Source organism: Falco peregrinus, chromosome 2 (assembly GCF_023634155.1).
Source record: "Falco peregrinus isolate bFalPer1 chromosome 2, bFalPer1.pri, whole genome shotgun sequence".
In the NCBI taxonomy this organism is placed as follows: Eukaryota; Metazoa; Chordata; class Aves; order Falconiformes; family Falconidae; genus Falco; species Falco peregrinus.
The window spans coordinates 50,203,095-50,228,458 of record NC_073722.1 but is presented as its reverse complement, the minus strand read 5'-3'; the positions used below and the strand labels follow the sequence as shown (position 1 = coordinate 50,228,458).

General features: G+C 37.4%; 1 protein-coding gene across 4 annotated transcripts in view; it reads left to right on the top strand.

Moving 5' to 3' along the window:
- The window catches only part of SORCS2 (sortilin related VPS10 domain containing receptor 2), a 579,304-nt gene that overhangs the window by 452,496 nt on the left and 101,444 nt on the right, over positions 1 to 25,364 (top strand). For all 4 annotated transcript variants that reach the window (XM_055796804.1, XM_055796801.1, XM_055796802.1 and 1 more), the window contains exons 4-7: positions 3,357 to 3,521; positions 8,264 to 8,337; positions 19,624 to 19,688; positions 21,842 to 21,960. In XM_055796804.1, the coding sequence (XP_055652779.1) occupies positions 3,357 to 3,521; positions 8,264 to 8,337; positions 19,624 to 19,688; positions 21,842 to 21,960 (423 nt within the window). The remainder of the gene's footprint in view (positions 1 to 3,356; positions 3,522 to 8,263; positions 8,338 to 19,623; positions 19,689 to 21,841; positions 21,961 to 25,364) is intronic.

Sequence of the window (25,364 nt, the reverse complement as noted above, 5' to 3'; positions counted from 1 at the left end):
TTGTTGTTTATTTAGCTGATGGGAAATTAAGAAGTGATGTCAGGGATAAACAGCATAATATAAAGTTACCATTTACTAAAAAAATATTAGAAGAGTCTCATAGGAGGGAGAAATACTCTGTAAAATGTTGTTTGAAAGAGGCTTAAGTGAAATTTAGCTGTGATTAAAATCTGTTCTGGTTTTTGGATACATAATTATTCAAGCAAGTAGTTGTTTATTTTGAGATAAAACCCTCAGCAATCACTGTTAGTCAGCTCTCCAGATAGTATGTCCCTGTTGCATCCCTTCATCAGTTGCTAGGAGGAAGGTTTTCCTATTTGTTCCACTTACAAAGTAAATAAAACTTGTTGTGGAAAGCATTTAATGTGGATACTATATTTGCTTTGGAATATTTTCCTCAATAAGTACTGTTAGCCAGCAGGCAAGTCTGATCACCCAGTGTGTTAGCTGTGGGAGGCAAATCTGAATGCCTGGCACATAATGATCAGTTTAAACTATTGAAATAGAAATCAGAACACTGAGTGAAATTCAAAAATATTTCATTAAATGATTTATGATGTGTATGCGAATAAAAGTATAGTTAGGGACTCTGCCATATATACTTAGATGTCTACAATCTTTAGGCTATATTTTTTCTGATAAATTTAACTTCAAAAAGTACATGATATTTTTGAGGGACAGCACTAGAAAATATCACAGTGTGTTTGCATTTCATTATAGCTAACATTTTTCTTATTACTTTAGTTTCTAGAATTATGTTCTCTGTAAGCTGCTCTTGGGTCCTCATTATGAAACTTAGCCATGCCTATGCTCAAGGCTCATTAACAGAGAAAAAACACTACCAAATTTATAAACCTTTTTCCTTTATTAATTTGAAGCCAATATTTTTGGAAGTGTAAGATTTATTGGGCCAGAAAAAGAAAGCAAGACAATAGCACTCTAGTCCAGAGATTACTGTTCTGTACAAGTACGGTTCATGCCTTTTCAGGAGTATATGCCATACTGATTTGTTGTCTTATTTGTATACATTTTAAAAAATATTAATAGGAGAGAATGAAGCTAATTATATTTACGGAAAGTGTTATTTGAACTAGAAGACTGTATGCGAACATAATAAGCTTTTTGTATGGAATTACAACCATACTGCTTCTAGTGATACAGTGTGGAAGGAATTGTACACGCTGCAATCTAAGCATGGGTCTCAGGACCAGCCTCGTGCATGCATTAAAATGCAAGGATGTTCCTAGGCACAAGCTTCCACAGGGACTGTGGAGCTCATATTGCAGCCTTGCTTGTGAAGTTTAGCACAGGACTGGGTCCTTCTTTCTGTGATCTGGTCAGGAACCAACAGGAATAAGCACTCCATTGCTCCCTCAGCATGCATGTAGTTTGGATTCATTCATTTCCAAGAAAAACCTGCATATTTTGAGCCTGAGTTGCAGATGGTAGTGTGGCAAGGAAAGTGCAAATCTCTGTGCTGGGCATAAGCGCTTCTTCACTCCACTTTGCAATGCCAGCAAAAGGACAGGGCAGCACATGATGGTCACATTCAATTTTGGGTTGGTGTCGTGCCTTCTGCAGAAAACATGCCAAGTAAGTGTGTTACAAGAATCTTTGAATACTATATCTAGGCCACCAGCAGCATACTTAGAGTGTATATAGTAATAAATTAAACAGATGCTGTCTGAAGAGTTTACTAAGAGACAGGAAGCCATTGGGTATTGTAGGAATAAAAGATGGCATTTGTGAAGAGATCACTTATGGAAGCTTTCCAATAAAAATACCAGTTTCCTACTATTGGATAAAGTATATCATTACAAAAAATACAAGATCGTAGCAAGGTTATTGGCTAGTATCTTGCTCTTAGTGACCTTGACACACAGCTAATACAAATAGATTTGGTATAATATATGCTTTAGTGTGGAGTTTCAGTGGTAGACTATGGACTCTATATGAAATTCCTGCTCTTGTTCAATAATGTTCTTTAATATGTGCCCCCTTTTAGGTATATGAAAGCTATGCAGAAATTAGTGCAACTGTGTATGTGCTTCAATTACAAGTGCACATGCTTAAGTAACCTGTCAAATTAGAGCATCTACAAATGTTGTATTTATAGTTTCTACCCTAAAGCCCAACTGCAGTAAAAGCTCAGTCCAGCTGTCATATCTGTGTAATTCATTAGAAATGTCAAATTTTTAACTTCAGCTGTACTCTAAAGAAAAGGGACTACATAAAAATTATACAGTGTTGGCTAATATATTTCCTTCTCTGTATTCACGTTCTTGTAATTCTGTTTGCATAACTTGTTGACATTTATCTCTGTAAGCAATTTACAGTCACTGTATCAGTATTCTGTGTTGTCTTCTGCATCATTTGCTGAATATTCTAAATGCATTCTGATTTCAGGTTGTTGTTGGGTTTTTTTTTAATTGTTTTTGAAGTGTGAGCCAAATAGAGCCCATCTGGGCTTTGAAAATCCATGTTTTGTTTACAGGCTATCAGTTGATGAAGGCACCTTTTTGAATGCAAACTGAGCCTGTTTGATCTGGAAAGACAATAAAAATGGATCCTTACATTGGCATTTTTGTAACCACGCTATAACATGCTGCCCCAGTAGTGCAAAAGGTGAAGAAGTTGAAAAGAGTGAATTTCTGATTAAATTATGTGGGAAAAATTTCTTTGCTGTTGAAAGTCTGACATGAAGTTCACATGAGGAGACAGCTCAAGCCATTACTGTGTTTGAGTCAAGGTATTATTTGGACCTGAGAGGGAAATGCAGATAAATTTTTGGCATATTTTTCTGCATCAGAGTGAACTGCCTTTTTATCAAAAATAAGTCAACAGAAGAATGGTGAAGCAATGGAGAGATGCTATAAACTAATTATTTGTCGTGTGTCATTCTTCTGATATAACTTTAGCAGTGATTATTTTTATGTTTAGTATTTATAAAGACAGCATCACTAAGTAAAGTGATGTACTTAAATGGGCATGTTAACATGAGTCATTACTAGTATTAATTCTTTTTTGGTTGCCTTGGAGATTTTCTTGTGTGGCCTCCTGAGCCTTGCACAAGGACCAAAATCTAAGGCAGTCATTTTGAGTAGTAATGAGGAGAATGATCAAATTGGTGTGATTTGCAAGAGAAGTTATAGAATTTAACATTCGCATATTTGGTCAGGGAATATTAATAGGGTCTTGAAGTCCTTTTCTCTTAGATGCTTTTGAGGTTTGTGCCCAAGAATTGCGATAGGTAAGGTATGTACAAAATCTGACATTTACACAAGAAAAATAGAGCTATGTTGTCTATTACAGAGAAAACAGTTCTCTGAAGATATGTTTTCATTTTTGTTTTTTAGATAATTCTTGTAAGCTCATCCCATAATGACCGTGACCAAAGCCTTTTCATAAGCACGGATGAAGGAGCAACATTCCAGAAACAACCCATCACTTTCTTTGTGGAAACTCTCCTTTTTCATCCAAAAGAAGAAGATAAAGTACTTGCTTACACCAAGGAAGGCAAGGTAAAGCTTGAAAATACTGCATTTGCTTAAAATTTAAAAATTACTTTGTTAAGAAGGTATAAAACGGTTCTGATATGCTGATTAGTGCTGGGTTTTATGAAATATCAGTTACCCAAAAGGGAATCATGTTCTGGTTTTGAGGTTTATTTAAATATTTATTGTCTTTATGTCCAACTTTGTTTTTTCAGTAGTTTCAATCCTGGCATTTTCAGTTGATATAGATATTCGTAATATTTATCCCTCTGCATAATATTGTTAAATAGTACCTCTTAAAAGTGTTCCTCCCTAGAAAGTGACCATAAGCAATTGCTCTGTAATTTATAGTGTAGTAGAAAGTTAATGAAGCTGAAATAGTGCCTCCAAAGGCCGTTCATGGGATGTAAAATAAAGTAATATAAAATAAACTGCATAGTTGTGCAGCAGATTTGGGGAATCAGTGAATCTGTAGAAAGGTAAAATTCTTCTCTGCCTTATGTATTTATACCACTTTCTGATTCAGGAGTTGTATTAGATTTGTAAATTTTGACCATCTTTCAGATTTTTTCTGGTAAAATTATAAAAATATTTTTTTCTGCGTGGGTTAGGCGAAGCATTGATGAACGTGCACACAGTCTGTGAGTGTGTAGTTCATCTTTCTTTCACAGCACCAAAACCACAGCTGTAAAGTCACTGTGATTCTGGTCCTGGTAGTGGTTTTGACCCATCTTGATCATTACTGCAGTTTTAAACTGAAGTTAGCAAACTCTGGTCCATTTTAATCCTTGTCAGGCTTCACAGAAGGTATATATTTACATGGTGAGATCAATCAGAGAGAGTTGCTCATGTTGAAGCCAATTACTACACTGATTTCAGTGATATATGAAGTCATCTTTTGGGATATTTTCTGGGATATATAAGTTAATAGCTGATCCCAAAAGAATTCATGTTTACAGGCATTTGCAAATAAGGATAGAACTAAACTAAACTAAACTAAAAAAAACCCATAAAAAAACAAACTCAGTCACAGACTGCATTATTTTATTTAGCAGCTTCAATTTGAAATCCTAACATAATGTATGTTCAACATATTTGTAATTATATAAACAAAATAGTTCAGGAAAGCCTGAAATTATGAAAATCCTATAATATGAAAACCTCTTTTTTTGAGTTTTACTTTTGTTTCTGATGCTAGATATAATTCCTGAATTCTGTATGGTTACAGAATTGCAGAATCTTTAGGTTAGTAAGAGTGCAGAGAAGTGTATTGAAGAAGTTGACCAGCACAAGTGGGTACAAATATTTGCCAGGAGAAAGGAGAAGGCAGAAGCACAAAGTAAAGCATTTCCTTTGTGTTTTGATTAAATATGCATGTTAGAGAGATTTTCAGGCATTTTATACTTAGATAATCTTCCAAAAGGAGTGATGCCATTGTATGCCACATTTAAAATGTGACTGGACAAAATATTCAGTAAAGAACAGCCCTGCAGTAGTAGCAGAAGGGGTTAGGTAATCTGATGGACTTTGCTCAGGATTTCAATATTACACTAGAAGGAGGCAACCTTAAAGACATACTGGACAAGTCCAACATCTTTACCTGAAATGTGTAGGAATGAAGGGTGCCTTTGGGTCAGTAACCTGCTTCGATTTCGTATACAATGTGACAAATTTGGCCTAGAAGAAAGAGGAGGGTGAGATATGTTGGCAAAGGAGGAGCTGAAAATCAAAATTGCAACTTGACTTAAAAGGTCACCGTACTAAAATCAATGCCCTTGAGAGACAGTCTTGCTCTGAATTTGGCCTACGGAAACAGTATAGTCTAGATTTTTGAGTTAAGTAACTTTACCTTCACTGGAACAAAGTAGTATCAAGGTGTAATCCAATCTAAAACTCAGGAGAAGCTGTTACCTCCTCTTACTCCAATTATTTCTTACAAAGGCATTTTTGAGAATACAGGGAGTACAGGATCATGTCCTTCATAAATAGCAATCAGCAAGGCTTCTCTGTCTACTGGAACATCACCGCCTTACTCACAACTTCTGATTTGATTTAGGGCTTATTTTATATTGCAAAAAATGAGTTGTTCTTTCATTCAGAATATTAGATTCTGTTTAAATAAAGCTCTAGCCTCTAGCTGACACTATAAACGAATGCAAATCCAGTCAATGTGGTTGGATTAATCCATTTGCTGACTCAAATCTATACTCTCTTTTTCTGGCTACCTCAGTTATAATGAATAACAATCAGCTATTCACTGAGTCTATATAAATACTTCCAGATTTTTTAAAAAGTCGGCAGAGATGCAGTAGATTTTAATTGTTCGTTTGGAAGCTGAAAGGATGAAAAAATGGAAAAACTGAGAAAAGCATTATTTTTTTTTTTAAAAAAGTAATTCCCTATGTTTATTACATGTGTGGTAATAAACAGAGTTAAAAGATCTATTAGATGTGTTTGCTGAAGCCAAAGATTTTAGCTGTCCACTGATATAATTGTTTTCACCTCATATCTAATCTTGTTTAATAGTGTTGTCATATGTACCTGTTAAAAAAATAAACTTATGGGTAATTTTTTTAATTGAAGGAAGTTGAATGTCTGTTTAACTTAGTTACACATTCTTTTTTAATTATTTCAAATACTGCATCATTTCAAAGTTCCTCTCAGTCTAAATATGCCTTCTTAGCCCTGCTTCGTTCTCCCTTACAGTAAGGTTGCCAGGGCTTCCCCCAACACTAACCCAAACTCTTTATTCATAAACTTCCAGACTTCACTCTTAAATGTGTGTGACGGGAGGTAGTTTGGGTTTGGGGGGAGTGTGTGCATGTGTGTTGGGTTTGGGTTGGTCTTTTTTGGCCCCTACTGCACAGGCCTCACTCTTTTAATGGCAGGAATCTTCTCTCATTTTCTTCTGAAATTCATCCATGACAAAATTACATCCCTTTGTTCATGTGCCAGTGTTGTCCCTTATCCTAAATAGCTCTTTTCCCCTCCTGCCAGGAACCTCTGATTCCTTGTCTGTCTTTGCAACTTGGACAACAGAGTTAGGGCAGCGCATTAAATGATCATGTCTTCCAGATTTATAGCAGTCTGCTGAGGCAGGTAACTAGCTGAGTAGGTCCACCCTTTTAAAAGATGGTCAAACCAATGGTTATCTCTTCTGTAATGCCTTTGGTGACAGATGTTTGAACAAGTAAGAAGCTTAGGTTCTTCATCCATCACAGTCTAGCCCACTCAAAGCCACATTCCTCTCTCCACGAGGCTGCTCTAAGCTATATGCTATAAAATACACTGGTTTCAGCAAACCCTAACCCACATAATAAAACTGAGATCAGAAAGTTAGCAGACAAATCAGGAGCCTGGCTCTGCAGCCCTGTCATTAACACATTTAGCTCTAAGGGTGAAGACTTTTGGATCCCTGCTCATTTATCTGTGCACTGACTGAGTGAATAATAAAGTAAGTAATCTGAGTCCTTACTGTAGTTTCTTACCCGAGTTGTGGTCTACCTGCTTTAACTGAGTGTGCAGTGGAACAAAGCCCAGTCATTGTGAAGTGCAGAGTAACTGGGAAATACTGGTTTATCTTTAATTCAGACTTTAGTAAATTTACCCATAGAGTTGTGCTAAGTTACCTCAGCTTTTATCTTTCCATCTTAATGTTGCTGGTTTTCTGTAGTAAAACATAATATATAATCATGGGGGGTTGTTCTGTTTGGTTTGGTGGTGGGTTTTGTTTTTTGTTTTTTGTTTTTTTCATTTGTCAGTGAATCTGTCATTTTAAAACAAAAACATTCCTTACTAGTCCTCATAAGACATTTACCCCCAGAACAATCAGTGACTGAAATGGTGACTTATTCCCACATCAGAGAACAGTTTTACTTGTCTTTTTTTTTTCCATCTTAGAGATATTAAGAGAAAACCCATCATATGTAAATTGGATCAAATAATAAATGCCTGCAAACAGCAGGGGATTTAAATCTGTCTGTTTAGAACTCTCAGATATTTCCTATTTTAATGGGAGGAAACACATGATGAAGGCAAATGCTGAAGGAGGGAGATTTTTGAATAGCTGTTTTATATCCTACTTTATTTTGGAGGAAAACAGCTTTCATCTGCACTCTTGATATCCATCCATATCATTAGCATTTGGTTTTTCACCAGGAGTCTACTGTTCAGAGGGAAGGTGGAGCTCGAGTCTTCCTGCTCCAGGCATCTTCTGCCTCTCTGCTGAGTGACCGTTTCTCATGGGTCACAAACTGGTACCCATGAAGCAAGAGCCTCAGTGCATCTCTCCTCATCAAATCTCTCAAGCATTTCTCTAGTATCTTTTGGTCCTATTCTAGTAGAGTCTTAAATACTCTGACTTTCTGATTTAAGTATTTTTGATGGAATTAAGGCTTGAAGCATAGAGGGAACATTTGTGCTTGTTCAATCAATGAATGAGAAGAAGAAGAAAAGGGTCCTTTTACCATCTTGTGTAACCATACTGAGATAAAAAAGAATCTGACCCAAAATGAACTGTGATTTGTTTTTGTGGTAAACTAGAAGTAATCGTTACTGAGTTTTGTTCATTATAGATTATATTTTAAAAAGGTTTTCTTTATGTATGGTTATTATTCTGAAAAACATTGTAGAGAGTTCCTGTTAATAATTTAAAAAAAAATAATAAATTGTATGCAACCTGTCATTTTAATAGTGACATAGGACCTGTCTTCGAAGATGTACAACATTAACAGTTTCCTATCATCTATTTTATTTTTTTTTTTTTTTAGGTTTATGTATCCATGGACTTGGGGAAAAAATGGATCCTTCTGCAGGAACGAGTTTCAAAAGATCATATATTTTGGTAAGCAGTCTGTTATTTTTTCCCAGTAACAAATGAACAGCAAAAGTATTTCATTCTAATCAAGAAAGATGTTTCTTTCAGTATGAGCCTTGTTGTCTTCTGCAGATTATGTCAGCATTGCTGTGTCCACTATCACAAATTCATACTCAAGCCAGTGATCATTCCAAGTGTCAGCACATATAAGGGTTATAGGTCTGGATCTGTGGAGCCCAAGATTTAGAGAGAGTCGTAATGTCCAATGAAATTGCTCTTCGTTTTACTAGTGAAATTGATCTTTAGAAAGGAGAGCAGGTTTTTTTGCTGAGAAAAATCAATAACATTTTTTTAAGAGAGGTTGAATCAAACCTATTAAATGGAGTCATATATAAACTTACATTATTAAGGAAACTGGTGAAAAATATGGTTTTATCAAGTGCACATATATCAAATGATTTCATTTTCAGCTCAAATATTTTGCTCTGTCTCTAAATGTTTAAGTGATTTAAGCAGGTTGACAAAATGTTTGAAAAATAAGTCATTGCCTGATTTTTATACTAATTAAATTGATTTGAAAAGTGTGTAACTTCTTTTACACTAAAATAGATCTTTTGGTAGTGTTTTAAATAATTCTTTATTTAAAAATGGTCAGTTTTCACACTCAATATTTATCTGATTTCTATTGAAAAAGCCAGAGAATTCCCCCTTTTGTGTTCTGCTTCAGTGTGTAACTGCCCATAACTGTTTCATTATTAAAAATTGGTATGTTTTATTACAGGATTAGTCATAATATACTGGACACTTCTGTTCCCTAAATGACTTTTAATTTTAATTTTAGAAGGACTCTGATCCATGTCAGTTGCATAAAGTTTAATTGTCCATATGTCTGTGGAGCCATATCTGACTTTCAGCAGTATTTTGTGGTTTGCTAGTGGTGTTGCCAGTATTGAAATGGGTATACCTCATCTTGGTTGCAAGATTTGCAATGTGTTTGGTATTCATGCTGTGCTCCTCCTAGTTCTTCAAGTAGTTGCTTTTCTCTTGAAATAGGTACTCATCCTGGCCATACATGGAGAAAAACAAAACAAACAAAACCCTGACCTACTTAAACTGCTAGTGTAGAGGTTACAAGCATGCAGAGCTCTTATAGTACCTACAGATACATTGGCCAGGTGCCCAAAATGTAACTTGGCAGGTCCAAAGGTGTGCTGGCATGTGTGCTGCTGCTGCTGCTGAAGTTGGGCAGGGGGAAGATTGTGACCCAGGGCAGGGACACATGCTTAGGTTCAATCCTGTTTGCAAGAGCCAGGTGCACAAGATGTAACCTGCCCTGCTGCCCTGTTGGTTTTATCCCTGTAATTATCCCTGGTCATATCAAGGGAGCTTTTTCACACTTTCAAGTGCCTCTTTTAATCTGCAACCTACTTACTGTCCATAGTTTTAAAAGAACAGCTTGTAGTTAAGTTTGTGGTAACACCCATCTGAGTTACTCCAGTTTGTCTCAAGATTTTCTGCTGAAATACTTGAGGCAGCCTGACATTTTCTGCTTACTTGCTCCTGCAAAATATAGCCTTATTCGAGAAATTATTTCTATGCAGCAGCTGGAGTTTCATAGGCAATACACTTTACAGGTCTCTTAACTACCATGTGAAAGGGTATAATCTTTTAGAAGCAACGCAGTGGGTCAGAAATGTCATGTTTGCCTTATGAGCAATTTTTCCTTAGTGAGATTATATAGGGCATAAATCAGGAGTGCGTGTGATGCTCTGTCTTTAATCAAAAATTTTTTTAACACGTGTTAGGTCTGAAAACCATCAACATCACTAACAGGCAAGAAAGAACAGTGGAAGCTCTCACTTGAAGACTTGTTTAATGGTGTTTTTCTTATCTGAGTCTAGGTATATTTAGCACACGGATTATGAAAAATGTAACATACCACTGAGATATGTGTCAGTTTTGCTCTGACTCAATTTGTCAATGTTTTTTTGTATGTAAGAATTAAAGCCAGCAAGTGCACGTTTAATATTAAGTCTGTATTTTGCTGTGTTTCGGAATCCTTATGTTTCATTATATCATTCAGACACAATCAGGGAAGTGTCCTGGAGCTCCAATAGGAATAACCCCCATGTATACTTCAAAGTCAAGATTGTTCATGAATGTCACATTCCTCTCAGATAAGAATAATAAATTCTAAGTCTGTACATTTATAACCATTAGAAATATTTTCTAGGTTTTTATTTTCCCCTTTTCTGTATATAGATCATTCTGATTTCTCTCAAGAACTGTATCAGCTAGCAACAGCAAGGATTTGGAAGCAGGCATTTAGTGCCTCATCAGTACCAAATGATCCTTCTCTTAAACTTACATAGGAATAAAGATATATAAATGTATTTTATTTCTAATATCATATGGACATTGCAATATGTGAAGAACGTGCAGTGAGGAGAGGGTTGGACGTGGTGGCTTTCCAGTGGGAGTTTGTCATTATATGAAACTTTTCACTAATTTAGGACCTTCATCACCCCAGTTATCTACAGTACTAGATAGAAAAATATGTTTGTGTAGTTTTCAACAGATGTAAGAACATGGCGTTTGTTACCTTGACTGCTAGGATGCTAAGTCCAGTATTGTTTTCTTGGCAATATATAACATCTGATGTGTTAAAGATGGGTGAAATGAATTCAAACCAATTGTACACCTCACTATAAATGAGGGCATGTATCTTGCTGATACTGGCCGATTGTGCCAAGAACATTTCAAAGGGCAGATCTTTAGCAAATGTTTCTTCTTTGATTTCAGTCAAGCTTTGCCACTGAAGCTGATAATATAGCCTAAGATTTTTATTTAAGTCTGTTAACTACCAATATTATCAGTCATAATATTTTCCTGTGCTTTGCAAAAATATTATTTTCTGTGCCTCCAGCAGCAGCCAGATCTTCATGCATTTCCTGAAGAAGCATTTTTTTCTCGTCAATGAAAATCCAAATGCGATTAATTTAATGGAATGTCTTACGTATTTATATTAAGGGAAGGTCAGTAAGGACTGAATATTTTAAACTGTTCATTTTCAGATCTTATACTGTAGGTTTATAAGCAATATATTAAAATCTCTTCTAGGCTTTATTTGCTTTTCAAGTGTTCTGGACCATCCCTTAAGTGTCATTGCAGATTTAATGTATGGAATTTGTTTTTTCATTATAGTGGAACTAATGGAAAGAATATTGATATCAGTAGAAAGTGTATACTGCCATCCCTATTTTGGTAACACAGAATATTTTCTACTCATGTGTGACACAGTGTGTCATTTTCTTACCTGCTCCCAGACGTTTTCCCAATTTGTTTCAGTTATTTCTTTGGAAAGGAAAGTTTACTAATCCTTCATATCAGTTTCTCTTCTCTTAGCATCTTAGGAGGTAAAACTGGCTTCCTAGAGAGGTAGTCGATGCCCCAAGCCTGTCAGTGTTAGAGGCATTTGGACAATGCCATTAACAACAAACTTTAACTTTTGGTCAGCCCTGGAGTGGTCAGGCAGTTGGACTACATGATCATTGTAGGTTCCTTCCAACTGAAAATATTCTATTCTGTTCTAAAAACAAAAGAGCTGTAAGGCTGCAGGTAGATGTGAAGACAGTTGCAAAACAGATACATTCTAGAAATGTATTTATTATTGTTTTCTCATTCAGGTTGAATTGAAAAAATCAAAACATAGAAAAAAACTTCAGAAAATATGGAAAGACTGAATATAAATGCTCGGAAATTGTTAATTGAAAAGCTTTTTTATTTTTTTTAATGCAGAATCTTGAAATGTGGATTTGAGATTAAACAATGAAATACTAAGTCACAGTAATTTTTAAAAATATTATTTTCTATCAACATTTAAAAATATAAATCATTTCTTTATGTATAAATTCTACCTAGGAAGATTCAAATCACACCCCAGCCCACTCCTCCCCCTTTTTTTTTAATGTGAAAAGTTCTAATTTTGAGCTAATTCTTGTGCTTTAAAATTAAGAATCTTTGTTCACTGTGACCGGTTTTACTGCTGCATATAAACTGCAACAGGCCATGCGGTATTGTTCCAATGTGATGATTTCTGTTTAAGGGATGTTAGTTATAGCACCCATACTTTACAAGTACTTTTTGCAGTTCTTGGTGTATTTGTGGGAGGGAATGCAAAAAGATATGACCTATCCTGGCCAAACATTAAGCACCTACACATCACATGGTAAATAACTAGTTTTATACATCAAGCTCATTTTAACAGAATGGTGTATTATGTTGTAATCCTTGAGAAGAGTGAAGGGCAGTGCAGTTTAGGATTCCTCTAGCTCTGCTGCTATTCTTCTTAGTCCCCAAGGCTTATGCACCAGCTAAGTTGCTTTTGATTTCTCAAAATAGAGTTTAGTAATACATAAGCAAAGAATAGATTGTGAATCAGCTGTCTACAACCAGCACAAATATACCCCAGGACAATAAGACATGAATTGGTAAATATCAGAAAATTAGGCCCAGTACTTTTCATTTATGACTCTGTCTAGAGCTGGGATATGTGGATCCTATGCTATGGGAATCTGTTACTCTTATTTTTAGCTATAGGCTTCCATTTTCATAAGTGGTGAGAACGTTAAAATGAAAAAAAAAAAAAAGAAAAAAAAAAGAAAAAAAAAAGATTAGTTTATTTGGGTAGAGCAGTTGTTCTCAGGGGACCAGAGCCCTGTACTCGTCATGAAATCCCATATGAGTAATTAATCACATCCATGCCCATTAATGTCAAGTGTAGCAGGTTCCTGGCTATTCAAGTGTCAGGTGAAAGGGGATTTCAATGATATTACGCCCTGAAGGAGAGAGACATGCAAAGAGGATTTCATTGAGCCTTTAACATTGAATTTTGTGTGAAAGGCTTTTGTGTGGGAAGCCATGAGTCAGTGTGGGCAGTCATTCCAATGTTTGAATTAATCACTTGGGGTGGTATTTGTTTCTATTTCTATCTGTGTGCAGACGTATATGGCTGTATTGGGTTTATGTGGCAAGGTTTGGTAGCAGGAGTGTTCAGGGCTTCTGTGAGAAGAACCCAGGAGCTGCCACCTTTGTCAGACAGAGCCAGGTCCAGCCGGCTCCAAGACACACCCACCACTGGCCAAAGCTGAGCCCGTGAGTGACAGTGGTGGCTCCTCTGTGATAAAATATTTAAGGGTAAAAAAAAGCTGTGCAGCAGCAATGTCAGCCAGGGAGAGGAGTGAGCAGGTGTGCGAGCAGCAGCCCCGCAGACACCCGGTGGGTGCAGGCAGGGCCGGAGGGGCTCCAGGCGCCGGAGCAGAGGTTCCCCCCCAGCCTGCGGTGAAGGCCGCGGCGCGGCCGGCTGTGCCCTCAGCCCATGGAGCCCGCGGGGAGCAGGGACCCACCGGCCGCCCGGGGAGGGCCCCAGGCCGGGGCAGGCACGCATGTTGGATGAGTTCATGAAGAACTGTATCCGATGGGCGAGTCCCATGGTGGAGCAGGGAAAGAACATTAGGAGGAAGGAGTGGCAGAGACAGTGTGTGATGAAGTGATGACCACAACCCCTACTTCTCGTCCCCCTGCTCTGCTGATGGTGGAGGAGGTTGAGAATTTGGGAGTGAAGCTAAGCCTGGGAAAAAGGGTGGGGGTTTTGTGGGTTTTGTTTGTTTCTCACTATCCTGCTCTGTTATTATTTGGCAATAAATTAAACTAATCCCAAATTCAAGTCTGTTTCACCTGTGACAGTAATTGGTGAGCAATGTCCCTGTCCTTATCTTGACCCACGAGCTTTTCATCTATTTTCTCCTCATGTCCTGTTAAGAAGGAGGGGTGATAAAGCAGCTTGCTGGGCACCTGATAGCCAGCCAAGGTCAACCCACAGCAATGACAAACCACTCCAGCTCTGCTGTTTGGGTAAATGTGGAAGGAAAAATGTTTTTGTTAAAAAGCATTTAAGCACAGGGAGTAAATAAGTAGCAGCACACACTGGCTGCGTAGGGCATTGACTGAATCATTGAAGGTGCCTCTTTCAAAACAGATATGAAGGTGTCATGGCCTAAAATACAAATCAGTCATAATCAAATGCTTTTAGCTTGTATGAATCAAATAATAGTTTTGTCTCTCTGAGTAACAAGGCTGCTAAGAATTAATACCATTTTAGGCTACTCGACTTGCTTTCTGAGGTAGGAAGCACCCTTAAGCCAGTTGCCAAATCAGTCAGTATAAACGGGGAAGTTGTTCCCTTTTGGATAAACTTCATATTCAGAGATTATGAGATAAGAAGATTGAGGAGACTCATAAAGTTTCAGATGACCTGTGATTGGAGGCTCCTGCACATCGGTGAGCAGGTTTGTTTTGATTTGGTTTTGTTTTCTGATGTTCTGTTTGAAGATGTCTCTTAATTAATATGCACCCAAATGACCTTCATCAAATATTTAACAATGAAGGGATCCATTGGAGGTAGAGAATATCTATATCTATAGCAGACTCTACTTGAGTAGCATCTGCAAACAACTGCTCCCCTACAAAATGAGCCTGGACTACTGGAAGCAAAAAAGTGTTTCATGCTTGAAGTAAAATATGAACCATAATTATCATATAAGCGACTTAAGCTTATGATTCACATTGTGAGATGTGTTGTGTTGTATGTCAGTGGTAATTTTTGTTCCTGTGTATTACATAAATATCAAATTTCAGGTGAGTAATGGTGTTTTTCTAATGCTTCATGCAATTAGAGTAGGAAAATACTGGGGCAGTTTATGAAGATAGCTAGCTGAATAACAGGGAACATATTATTAAAATAATGCCAAAGGTCTCATAATTGGAATTCTAAATTTTTAGAATTTCAACATGGTTATTGAAAAGTATAAAATACCTAATGGCAGTATCATGAAGGACACATTCATACACAGACCAAGGCACATGCAGAGGGCTTGTTAGTCCCCTACATAGCACCGTTTTCATGCTGATGTAATGCTGTCAAGGTCAGTAGAATTACCTGGTGGAGCACTAAAGCAGAGACATGAAGAATTAGCTCATACAACAGCTAATCTTTCAGGAGTACTTTCCTAAAGTCTAAAAAAATATATGCTTAAGAAAGGGCTCTAGTGTCCCTCAGGAGACCAGATTCAGGCCTGAATGGAACTAAGGTACCTTGATTTCCCTCTGATTCTCATTGTGTTTATTAAATGCAGCTTTACTATATAAATGAGGTTAGACATACACAAAGGCTGCACCGAGGCTGAGGCAATTTCACCTCTACACCATCAAAAGGGCCTATCTTGCCACTTTTCTTCCACAGGACTGGTGCTCAACTGCTGGCTTGAGCTGATGAAACAGAAAACTAATTCCTCCAAAAAGTTCTAAAATTATGGTTTGCAGGACCAGTTCTCCCAAGAGGCTCAACATGGAGTCAGACAAGCACAAGGGAGATGATGGGAGCTTGTGTTCACGGGAGAGGGAAGAAGCATATTGAGGCTACTTATATTTACACCACCCTACAATCAAGTTGGGCTATTTAAATTCTGAAGTGTTGTAACCACTCTGTTACATTATCTGAAGTGCTGGCATGTTGCACTTGCTTTTATCCAGTGTGGTACACTTGGTCAAAAGAGATTTCTTTTCCTAGAAGAAGATTTGTCTGATCTAAAATTAGTCTGAATTTCACTGGAAATTTTAATGGTTGAATGTAAAATTATAAAACAACCCAAACCAGAAAACCCTAAATTCAGTGGTGATACCTCCTTCACCCAAGTAAAGCAAATAAACAAAGAAATGGTCCCAGATTCCTGAAATATGGACATTTTCATTGCAAACTACTGTGAGAAGAAAATTCGAGAAATTCTAATCAAACGACCAAAAAAATCCCTGCTGAAATTGAGAAAAATAGAGTACCTGAGAAACTGCTTGTTCTGTTTGGGAGGGGAAAAAAAATGATGCTGAAGCGTCAACTGAAAGGAAGAAGGTGTTGGATTTTCAGGGTCCATTGCATCCGTGCTTTCTAAGACAGAAGAGGTCCTCTGCTAAAGCCGACTGAGGAACAGTAAACTGTGCTTGTGAATGGATGTGTGGACACAATTCTCACATTGGTACAATGCATTTATGTTGTGGTAGTTGTAAGTTTGTAAATGAAATTGCAAAAAAAAAAAAGTCTTACATTTCTCCCTCAATATGAAAAAACATAACTGAGCCTTCCTTGTAAGTGGATCATTTACTGTATGTGTTCCTGTAAGTACATTATTTGCCCAGCATGTTAAGAAAGTTATATCACATGGGCAGAGGGACCTAGACTGTGTTTAGCCTGCATAGTGTCATACCACTTTTCCTTTGGTTCATGATTAAAGCACAAGTGGAATAACAGTATTGCGCTTTAAAGTACTGTTGGCAGAGGAGTCCACTAAAATGAGTAAATAGTTTATTCTCCTGGGATATACCTTCAGGTTCTCTGCATTAGTTATAGTCTGTTCTGAAGATTTTCTTAGCAGCCATAATAGATGGGGTCTTTTTTTCAATAAAAGAAGGACTATCCCTAAGTGCTCGTAAAGCTGAATCAAGGGACTTCAGAGTTTGGAAACTGCTCTATAGCAGACATTCAAAAGTAGACTTTGAGGGCGTAACATCTTCAGTGAGTAATGCTGTTATAGCTTATTGGTACAATTAGAGTAATGGAAAACACAAAACATTCTTTAAATACTCTGCTTACTTAATTTGTGCCTTTCAGAATGCATAAACTCTGCACTTAAAGGATGCATCTCACCTGTTATACCTGACTTGTATGAAGTTAAAGATCTACAGTTATAGCTTAATGATCATTTCTTTTGGCAGCCTTGAGTAAGCCAAAGCGTAAGGCTCACATCTTTGCAGGGTCACCTTGAAAATTACAGTTCCCAAGACTGGGATCTGGCAACTTCATTGGGACAGCTGAGGCTGTGAAGGAGAGGCAAGACTGGGGACACGGAATGGGGTGCCTTAATCTGGTAGAGCAATAGGAAAAATTGCTGGTCAAACTGCAGCGTGGAGCTGTCCTCCTAAACCTTCTTTATATTCAATGGATACCATGGAAATTGATGCAGCTGGTTTAGGAACAGAAGACTTACCTTTTGGAAGTGACTGTTCTCCTGGTTAATAAAGGGTAGTTTTAAAAGGAGAGGTAGGGTAAATGTCTGAACTGGGGAAAAGAGGTACTACTGTTTCCTGGCTAGGTTAAAACAAAAACAAACAAACAAAAACCCAAAACCAACCAAAAAAACCACCAAACCTTCCTTGTAATTTATTCACATCTACTCAAAAGTCTAAAGAAGAAAAGTAGTCTTGGTTGGAAACTTTCATTTTCTGTGTCCATGCAGTGTTCATTAAAACAGATCAGTTACAACCTCTTGCACTAAAAGATTACACTGGAAACAAGATTAGACGCTACTTGTGCCAGCTGCCACCATTAGGAGGAACATGGTAGAGGTGAGATCATTTTCACTTCTGACCTGTTGAAAGAAAATATGAGAAGGTAGAATATTGACAAATATCTCAAACGGTGCTTATGAAATAATGTGTGCTAAATTATAGATACAAGAAGTTGTTTGGAAAGTACCCCAAAACTGTCTCTCCATTATTGATACTGATCAGCATATCAGGCTGAATCTCAGAAAATTTCAGCCCTAAAGTTTTTGTTAGTCTGTAGATCAGCTGTATGAGGTACAGCACAAAACATAAAATATTCAGTAAACATCATTTTCTTCCCTCAAAACACTGAATGCAGAGTTGATAACAGGTTTGATTTGGTGTTGTGAATATCTAGGAAAAGAGTGCACACACCAAAAAAGATCGCAGATCCTTCCCTCTGCTCATATACACTCTTAATCAGGTCTCAGTGAATATAACGTCTTCTCTGACTTACTGTTTTGCCTCCAAAATGCTAGAATCATCTGTGTTTCAGAGACCAGTTTCTTAGTAAACACAAGATTATTCCATGCGTTTACTAAAAAAATCCCACTAGAAGTTTCCTTTGCATCTTATGACTTGGTGGGGGCTCATCCCTCCCCCTCTCCTTACTTCTTCGGGCTGATCATTTATCTTGTTAGGGAAAAACAGCATATGTGATTATTTCTGGTTGTTATGCAGCAGTGGAAATCATCCAGTCTCTTCCCCCTGGCTTGCATTCCCAAGGAGCAACCAATTACTGAGTCTGAGTTTTAACCGCTCCTCATAAATCAATGCTATTAAAATCATTACACAATGATGTAATTTCAATCCAAAGTATAGCTTTATTGCATTTTATTATTAATAATTGTATGAAAATGATCATTTTCTCTTAAGTATTTTAATGGGCTTTTTTAATATCTGCATCCAGCTGCACTTCATCACTCAACGTATCTCCTTTGTGTGTCTTCAACTCCCATCTGCTGACTCAATGGACTCTTATCATGCCAGTGAAGAGCCTTGTGAAGAACAATATAGCTAGGGGAGCGGGGCTGGATTCTGCTTCGCTTAGTGACAGCACATCAGCTCAGAACTTTCTCTGCAGAATCTGCCTTACTAATGACAACGGAAGGGCCAGAAAAAAAGTGCAGCTAGGGCTGCTGTTCCCAGGTTGGGGTGGAAGCCCTGAGGGCAGAAAACTCACCTTTTGGCTGAGCATGTTTGACTTGAGAGATATTAAGAGAAAATCAGCCTCTATTCCCATTACACCTTTTCAAAGTTAAAACTCACCTTGATCAATTCTGACTGAATTTCCTGCTCAGAATATTCTTCTCAAAAGTATTCTTCACTTTCTTCTGTTGTCAAAGTGGAATCTACTCTTCTCTTGAATATGCTAACCAAACATATATGAATTTGTTTTGGAAGTTGTGTGTCAAGTTTAAGATATTTCTAATAAGAATGGAATGCAAGTCTTTTTTAGCACTAAATCTGCCTTTTAGTCTTGAATGTCAAATGTAATTGTAAAAAGATGCTCTAGCACTTGCTAGGACATATGAGTGTGTGCATATTAGTGTTTATATATGTATAAATATGTATCAATTATAGATTATGAAATTTTGTTTCCAGTTTTATACCTATTTCTGGTTTTTTCTCCAATTGATCCTATTTGTATGCATATTTTAGTAAAAGAGATTCTAATGAAATTTAAGAACAAACATAATGTCAAGTACAGAAAAAATAGTTTCCATCTAAACATTAATAGAACATTATAAATGGAGTTTATTTTAACTTCCCAGCAAAGAATGTTAAAGCTGGTTAGTATGAAATCCTCTCTTTTCTTCCATCTACATAATTGCTATTCTGTAGCTGGCTCTGCATAACGTGATTATATTATGTTCTCAGGGCTGTTGCTGGAGTTGATGGAGACCCTGATTTAGTTCATATGGAAATCCAGGACCCCAGTGGAGGTATGAAAATGGAAATGTTATCAATTGATACCCTAGTGTATAGTAATTTCTCTTTGTTTAGAGAGTACTTTTTGTGTTGTTTTTAAAAGTGGCCAGAAGAGAAACTGCAAATCAGATTCTTTGGTTATCTGTAGTCAGCAAAGCTGTCCTGTTATATTAAAATATAGTATAATTTAAAATTTACTTGTTTTCCGCTCTAAGACGAATTGACGTCAATATGCTATGCTCTGTTGAAAATATCCATTAATAGTGCAATTTATTCTGGCAGTTAAACATTGAACATTTTTCCTGATCTGCAAATAAAACCAGCAATCCAGAGTTAGGGCAGGATAAGTGTCTGTTAAAGGGAATCGTTGCATGTCTCAGTTCTGCTGCACAAACCACCGTCTCCCAGAATTTCCTCATGTTACAGTATCCAGTGTACTTTGAGACTTCAAAAGGAAAATAAATGAAAAAGCAGATTAGTAGTCAGGATTTGCTGTTCTAAGGAGTCACCATGATTCCAAAAGCTTGTATTAGTTTCTTTTTACCAATTGTACTCTTGAAAAATATTTTAATTCCTTGGATCGGATCATCTAAGTTCCTGTGCAGTCTTAAAAATGAGTTGCTAGGAATGCACAGTTTGATTTTCCCTGGTCCAGTTGCCTTTCTTCATTTCAGCCCTATTAAAAAAATCAAAGTTACTATGTTAAAATCTGGATGCCAAAGTTTCTAAATCTTTTAGCAGTGAGATTTCTGAGACATGGTGACCCCTACAAAGCCCCATGAGCTGCATTGTTTAGAGATAATGTAAGAAGATTCTTCAGGAGCTGGATGGAAAGATTATTTTTATTTTATTTAACAGAAACAGCAGAAAAACTCTGATGACATATCTCCTGACTGGGTTTTCAACAAACCAACTCTGTACACTTATGTTCAGTACAAGCATCACTATTGATCTTATTGGAAACAGCATCTTTGTACTACTTATCTGATGAAGGACTATAATGCTTGTCAGGTGAATTACAAATAGCTGCAAGATTTTGATGGCCCATTGCTGCACTTGCCCAAATATCCTTGTGGTGATGATTTGGACATAAACAGGAGAACCTGGATTGAGTCTAGCTGCCTATTAAACGGGTGCAGATTTTAAAACAAATATTTGTATCTAGTACACTGGTTTGGCCTTTTCTAATTAAAAGACATAAAGTGTGGAATGCATTTCCTATCATACTGCAAAAGCAAGGAAAGACATAAGAGTGCATTATTTTCTCTTTTATGCTATATCTGAAGTATGGGGAAAATTAGTAATCTGGACACAGGGTTGTATACATGACATTTTTTCTCACTGCATCTGAGAAAGTCAATCAAGTACTTTGTGTTCAGAAGCTTGTGATGAAGGGTGAACTGTACAAGGGCTTGAATCTAGGAGAAGGTCTTTGGGCCACAGCTTATGTATGATATAATTATTGGCTCTGCTCTCTGATAAGATCAGATATCATCAAAGATGCAATGATGCTGTTCTAACAGCGCAGGCAGAGAGGATGTTCCTTGCCCCTTGCTAACTGGAGAGGAAGAGAGAGGCCATAGCTTCCACTGATATAAATCAGTCCAGGCTCTTTCAGCAAGGTATTAACTCTGAATATAGAAGTCCTCCCCCAACAGAGCAGTTCCAATAGTGTGTTAATAGTGTGTTTTAACTAACCTACAGAGCCTTTAAAATTCTGCATACTGTCTATTGAATGGAGTCTGATTCTCCTCTCACTCATCACAATTTTATACGGGGGTTGATCTATTGATTTCACTTATGTTGTGTCAGGCTGCCATTTCTCCAAATGAATAATTTGGCTCAGTGCATAGGTTAAGTGAGAAAAGACGCTCCTTCTATTATCCCCACCCATGAATGCCTCATTCATCTAACCCCTAATCTTTCTGGACCAGCAAAATTTGGATAATAACAGGCTGCCTCCCGGGAATGATCTGAACTGTAAGCAGTTAATATATTCTCAGTACACTGGAGATTGAAAAACTCTTGTATGAAGGTTTAATATAATAATTTTACAACTAACTCACCTGGCAAAGGCAGCGCTTTTCCTGCATGAATAACATTTTATACTGCTTGCTTCTTTTTCCCTTGATAGTCCTGTCATATGTTTCTGTTTCTCTTCCCTCAGGTTATCGCTACATCACTTGCCAGATTCAAAATTGCTCTGATAAGACAATGACAGTCCAGTTTGCTGGTGGCACTGATCGGGATTCCCTGACTGTGCAGGATGACTACATATTTCTTCAGGTACTGCCACTCTCTGGAGAGACAGCCCATTTTCAAATTACAAAATAAAATTTTAAACACTGTTATTTAAAAGCATGCAGAAACCTGTTCCAGAGTATTAATGATGATTTATGAAATTTTATATGGAACAAAGCATTCCTTTATCTGTTTTTTTTTTTAAAAAAAAAAAAAGCATCTTTAATTTGTGCAACCAGTTGCCTATTTATACAGTCAATTTTAATTTATCGCTGACCTAGCTTTAAGTATATGAAAATTTTCAAGTGGATTGTGTGGTTCAAAGTTACTTTTAAAAAATACTCTTGTGTGTTAGGCAAAATGCAGCCCTTTTGTTCTAATGCTTACAACCTCTTCTGGGTCCTTTCCATTACCTCCATATCACAAAAAGCTTCCCTGAGAAGAGCACCTAAGGAAAGCCACTGACAGAATAGTGTCTCAGCTTCTTCATATGTATTCTCCTCTGAAGAGGTTTTACTAGGAAAGAACTTACATGGCTGTGCTTAGGAAGCAAAAGAATGAAATGGCCATAGCTGGGGAGCTTTGAGCAACTTAGAATAGAATCACAGAATCATTTAGGTTGGAAAAGACCCTTAAGATCAAGTCCAACCATAAGAGTAACACTGCCAAGTACACTACTAAATGATGTCCCTAAACACCATGTCCGCAACTTGTGATGGTCCAAATTACATTGGGGTTATTTCATTCCCAAACTACACGACCTGCGTGCAGAAACCTGGACTGGAACTCTGTCAACCTTATGGCACCTGTATGGCTCAAACACATTTGAATTTTTTTTTTATGTGCTTGTAACAGGTTGTGGTTTGAATCTGTCGGAGCTACAAGCTTCTCAAAGAACAGTTATGTCCTCCCTGTTTCTTAAGAATTTACTAGCAAATTTCCTTGTACTTTCCTCAGTGGTTGGCTATCATTTTCCCCTTACTTTGATATGATTTCCTTGTGGCAAGCCTTCTCTGTTTATTGATTTTTGCAGGAAAGCAACAATGTGGCAAGGGATAGGTCTTCCCAACACTGGCTAGGTGTACATCAGATTGACTTCTTTGCATCTTTCCCCCCTTGTAGCTGTTTCCTCCAAAAGGATCTGTAAACTAATAGAAACACAGAAAGTCTGTCCTCCTCTTCTTTGGCACAGTGGTTTCAACGGCCCACATGGCTTGCAACATTTAGCACCGCAAAGAAACAGCAAAATGGGTTTGGGAAAGATTTTTTGAAATAAAGTGGGCATTTTTCACCTCAGGTCTAACACTCATGGCACTCGTTTTGCTCAAAGGTATTATTATCTGTGGCTCCCCCCAGGCACACTCTAAAATCTATTTCACGGTGTGTAGCCGGTGAGAAGTGCTTCTCATCATGTGAACTTCCAGACTGCTGTGCTCAGCAATGCAGTGGCTGCTTCCTTTTCAAGCATTTTGTTTTGCCGGACATCTTGTATAATTGCATCTCGAGCAGTTGTTATTCTATCTCGTGCCAGGCACAGGCAGACATGAAATGGAAGTGCAACCTGGCACTGTACACATAACGTAATAATGTTGCTGCTAGCAAAATGATGCCATTGGTAACATAGTCTCTGTAGATTTGAAATTTGCCAATGCCAGTAGATGATACGTGCACATATTCCACATAAAGGGGAAATATTTCTTGTCTTTTCCTTTCAGACTTACCTGCAGTAAATCACAGTATGGAATATAAATCTCTCTTATTGTTAAATTGGTTTACAGTTAGCCATATCTATATGGCTGGAAGATAGAAGATAACTCTGGGATCCTGTAGTCACATCTGAAGCGCAGCCACCCCTGCAGGACACTACTTACCTGTGCCAGTGAAACCACACAGCAGCTGCACGTTTGAGAAACAGCATACTTTTGAAATCATGTGGAAATTCTTTCAGCACTAGACTAAAATATTGCTATATAAGTTAGAACCAGACCAGGGACTCTTCTTACTATCACATCAATATCTGTTTAGAAAGAAGACAGGACAAAATAATCTGTGCAAAAATAGAGTTTGAAACTGTTGCCCCTGGCATAGCTCACATCTCCTGAGCTGTACAGCTGTGAATCAGAGCATTGAAGGTCTGCACTGCTAATCCTGGCCCAGATCTCAGACTTTACCGTGTTAGAAGATCTCGACCCCATTTTCACTATGTCTATACCCATGAAGATCAGGAAATTTCTAATACTCGCTTCTTTTCCAGCTTGCACTTACAGTCAGAAAGTTTCAGCGGTGATGTTAGTAGGAGGATTAAAGTTTCATAACTGTTTTTAAGCATAGACCAGGCTTTAATGTCAGTGAGGCTTGGCACAAGTAGCTGCTTCAACGCCGATTCTCTACTGCCTTTACATCATCTTCAGACATTTAAAATGAGTGACATAAAAAAATGTGTAGTGAACAAAAAGATAGATAAGACTGCTATTTGATACTAATTAATCAAACACTGAGGTTTTGGGTTTAATCCATCATTTAACAAATCACGTTCCTAAAAGGCATCACATTCTTTCTACCACCAAAAAAAAAAAAAAAAAGAGAGAGAGAGAAAAAAGAAAATTGAAATACTTTGATATCTTTGAAATATTCAGGCAGGTGGACCTGCTGTCATGCATCAACTCTATTTTTAGCTAGGCAAGTCAAGTCTGCATGCTTCAGGATAGGCTGTCTTCCAAATCAGATTCCCTTTTTAAACACAGAGGTTGAGGAGAAAAGCGGTGAAGTTGGGGTAGGATTTTAAATGGATTTCCTAAGTTAAAGAAAGAAGATGGGTCTGTTTGTGCTTCAGTTCTGCAGCCTGATTTGTTACGGACAACCAAAGAAAAATTTTGGATATTTCGTTTCACTTCTTCCATTCTTTTTTGACCAGTCCATTCCTGCAAAGCAGCCACCCTGTATAACCTTGGTGAAAATGACTGAAATGACTGAATAGTCATTGCTTAGCTGATCTCCGGGGGGGGGTGTGTGTGGGGTGGGAGTGAGGGGAGGCGCACGGGGAATGTGAAATACTATTTACCAAAGGCTAAAACCTTTGCTAATCTCATCTGATGGTGCACAAGAGGCTTAGTTGGAAATTTCCCAATTTATATAACAGCACAGATTTTGACGTTACATTGCTGACTAGAAAAACCTAAGAAACCTCTTAGTTGAGTATTTTCATCAATTTATTTATTTAGAGTCTTCTTTTTGTTACTTTGGAAAATTTGCATTGAGGTTTTTTGGTGAATAAGGTAAAAGTCTAAAAATGGTCAGTGTATCTGCTATTAGAAAGAGGAGAAAGAGCTAATGGATAATAGTCATACAGCAGTCTTCCTTTCAATGCATGCTTCTGTGGGCTTTCTTTAGTGACAATCTTTGTAAGTCCCCAAGTATTTTACATAAAACCTAATCTGCCTTCAGTTCCA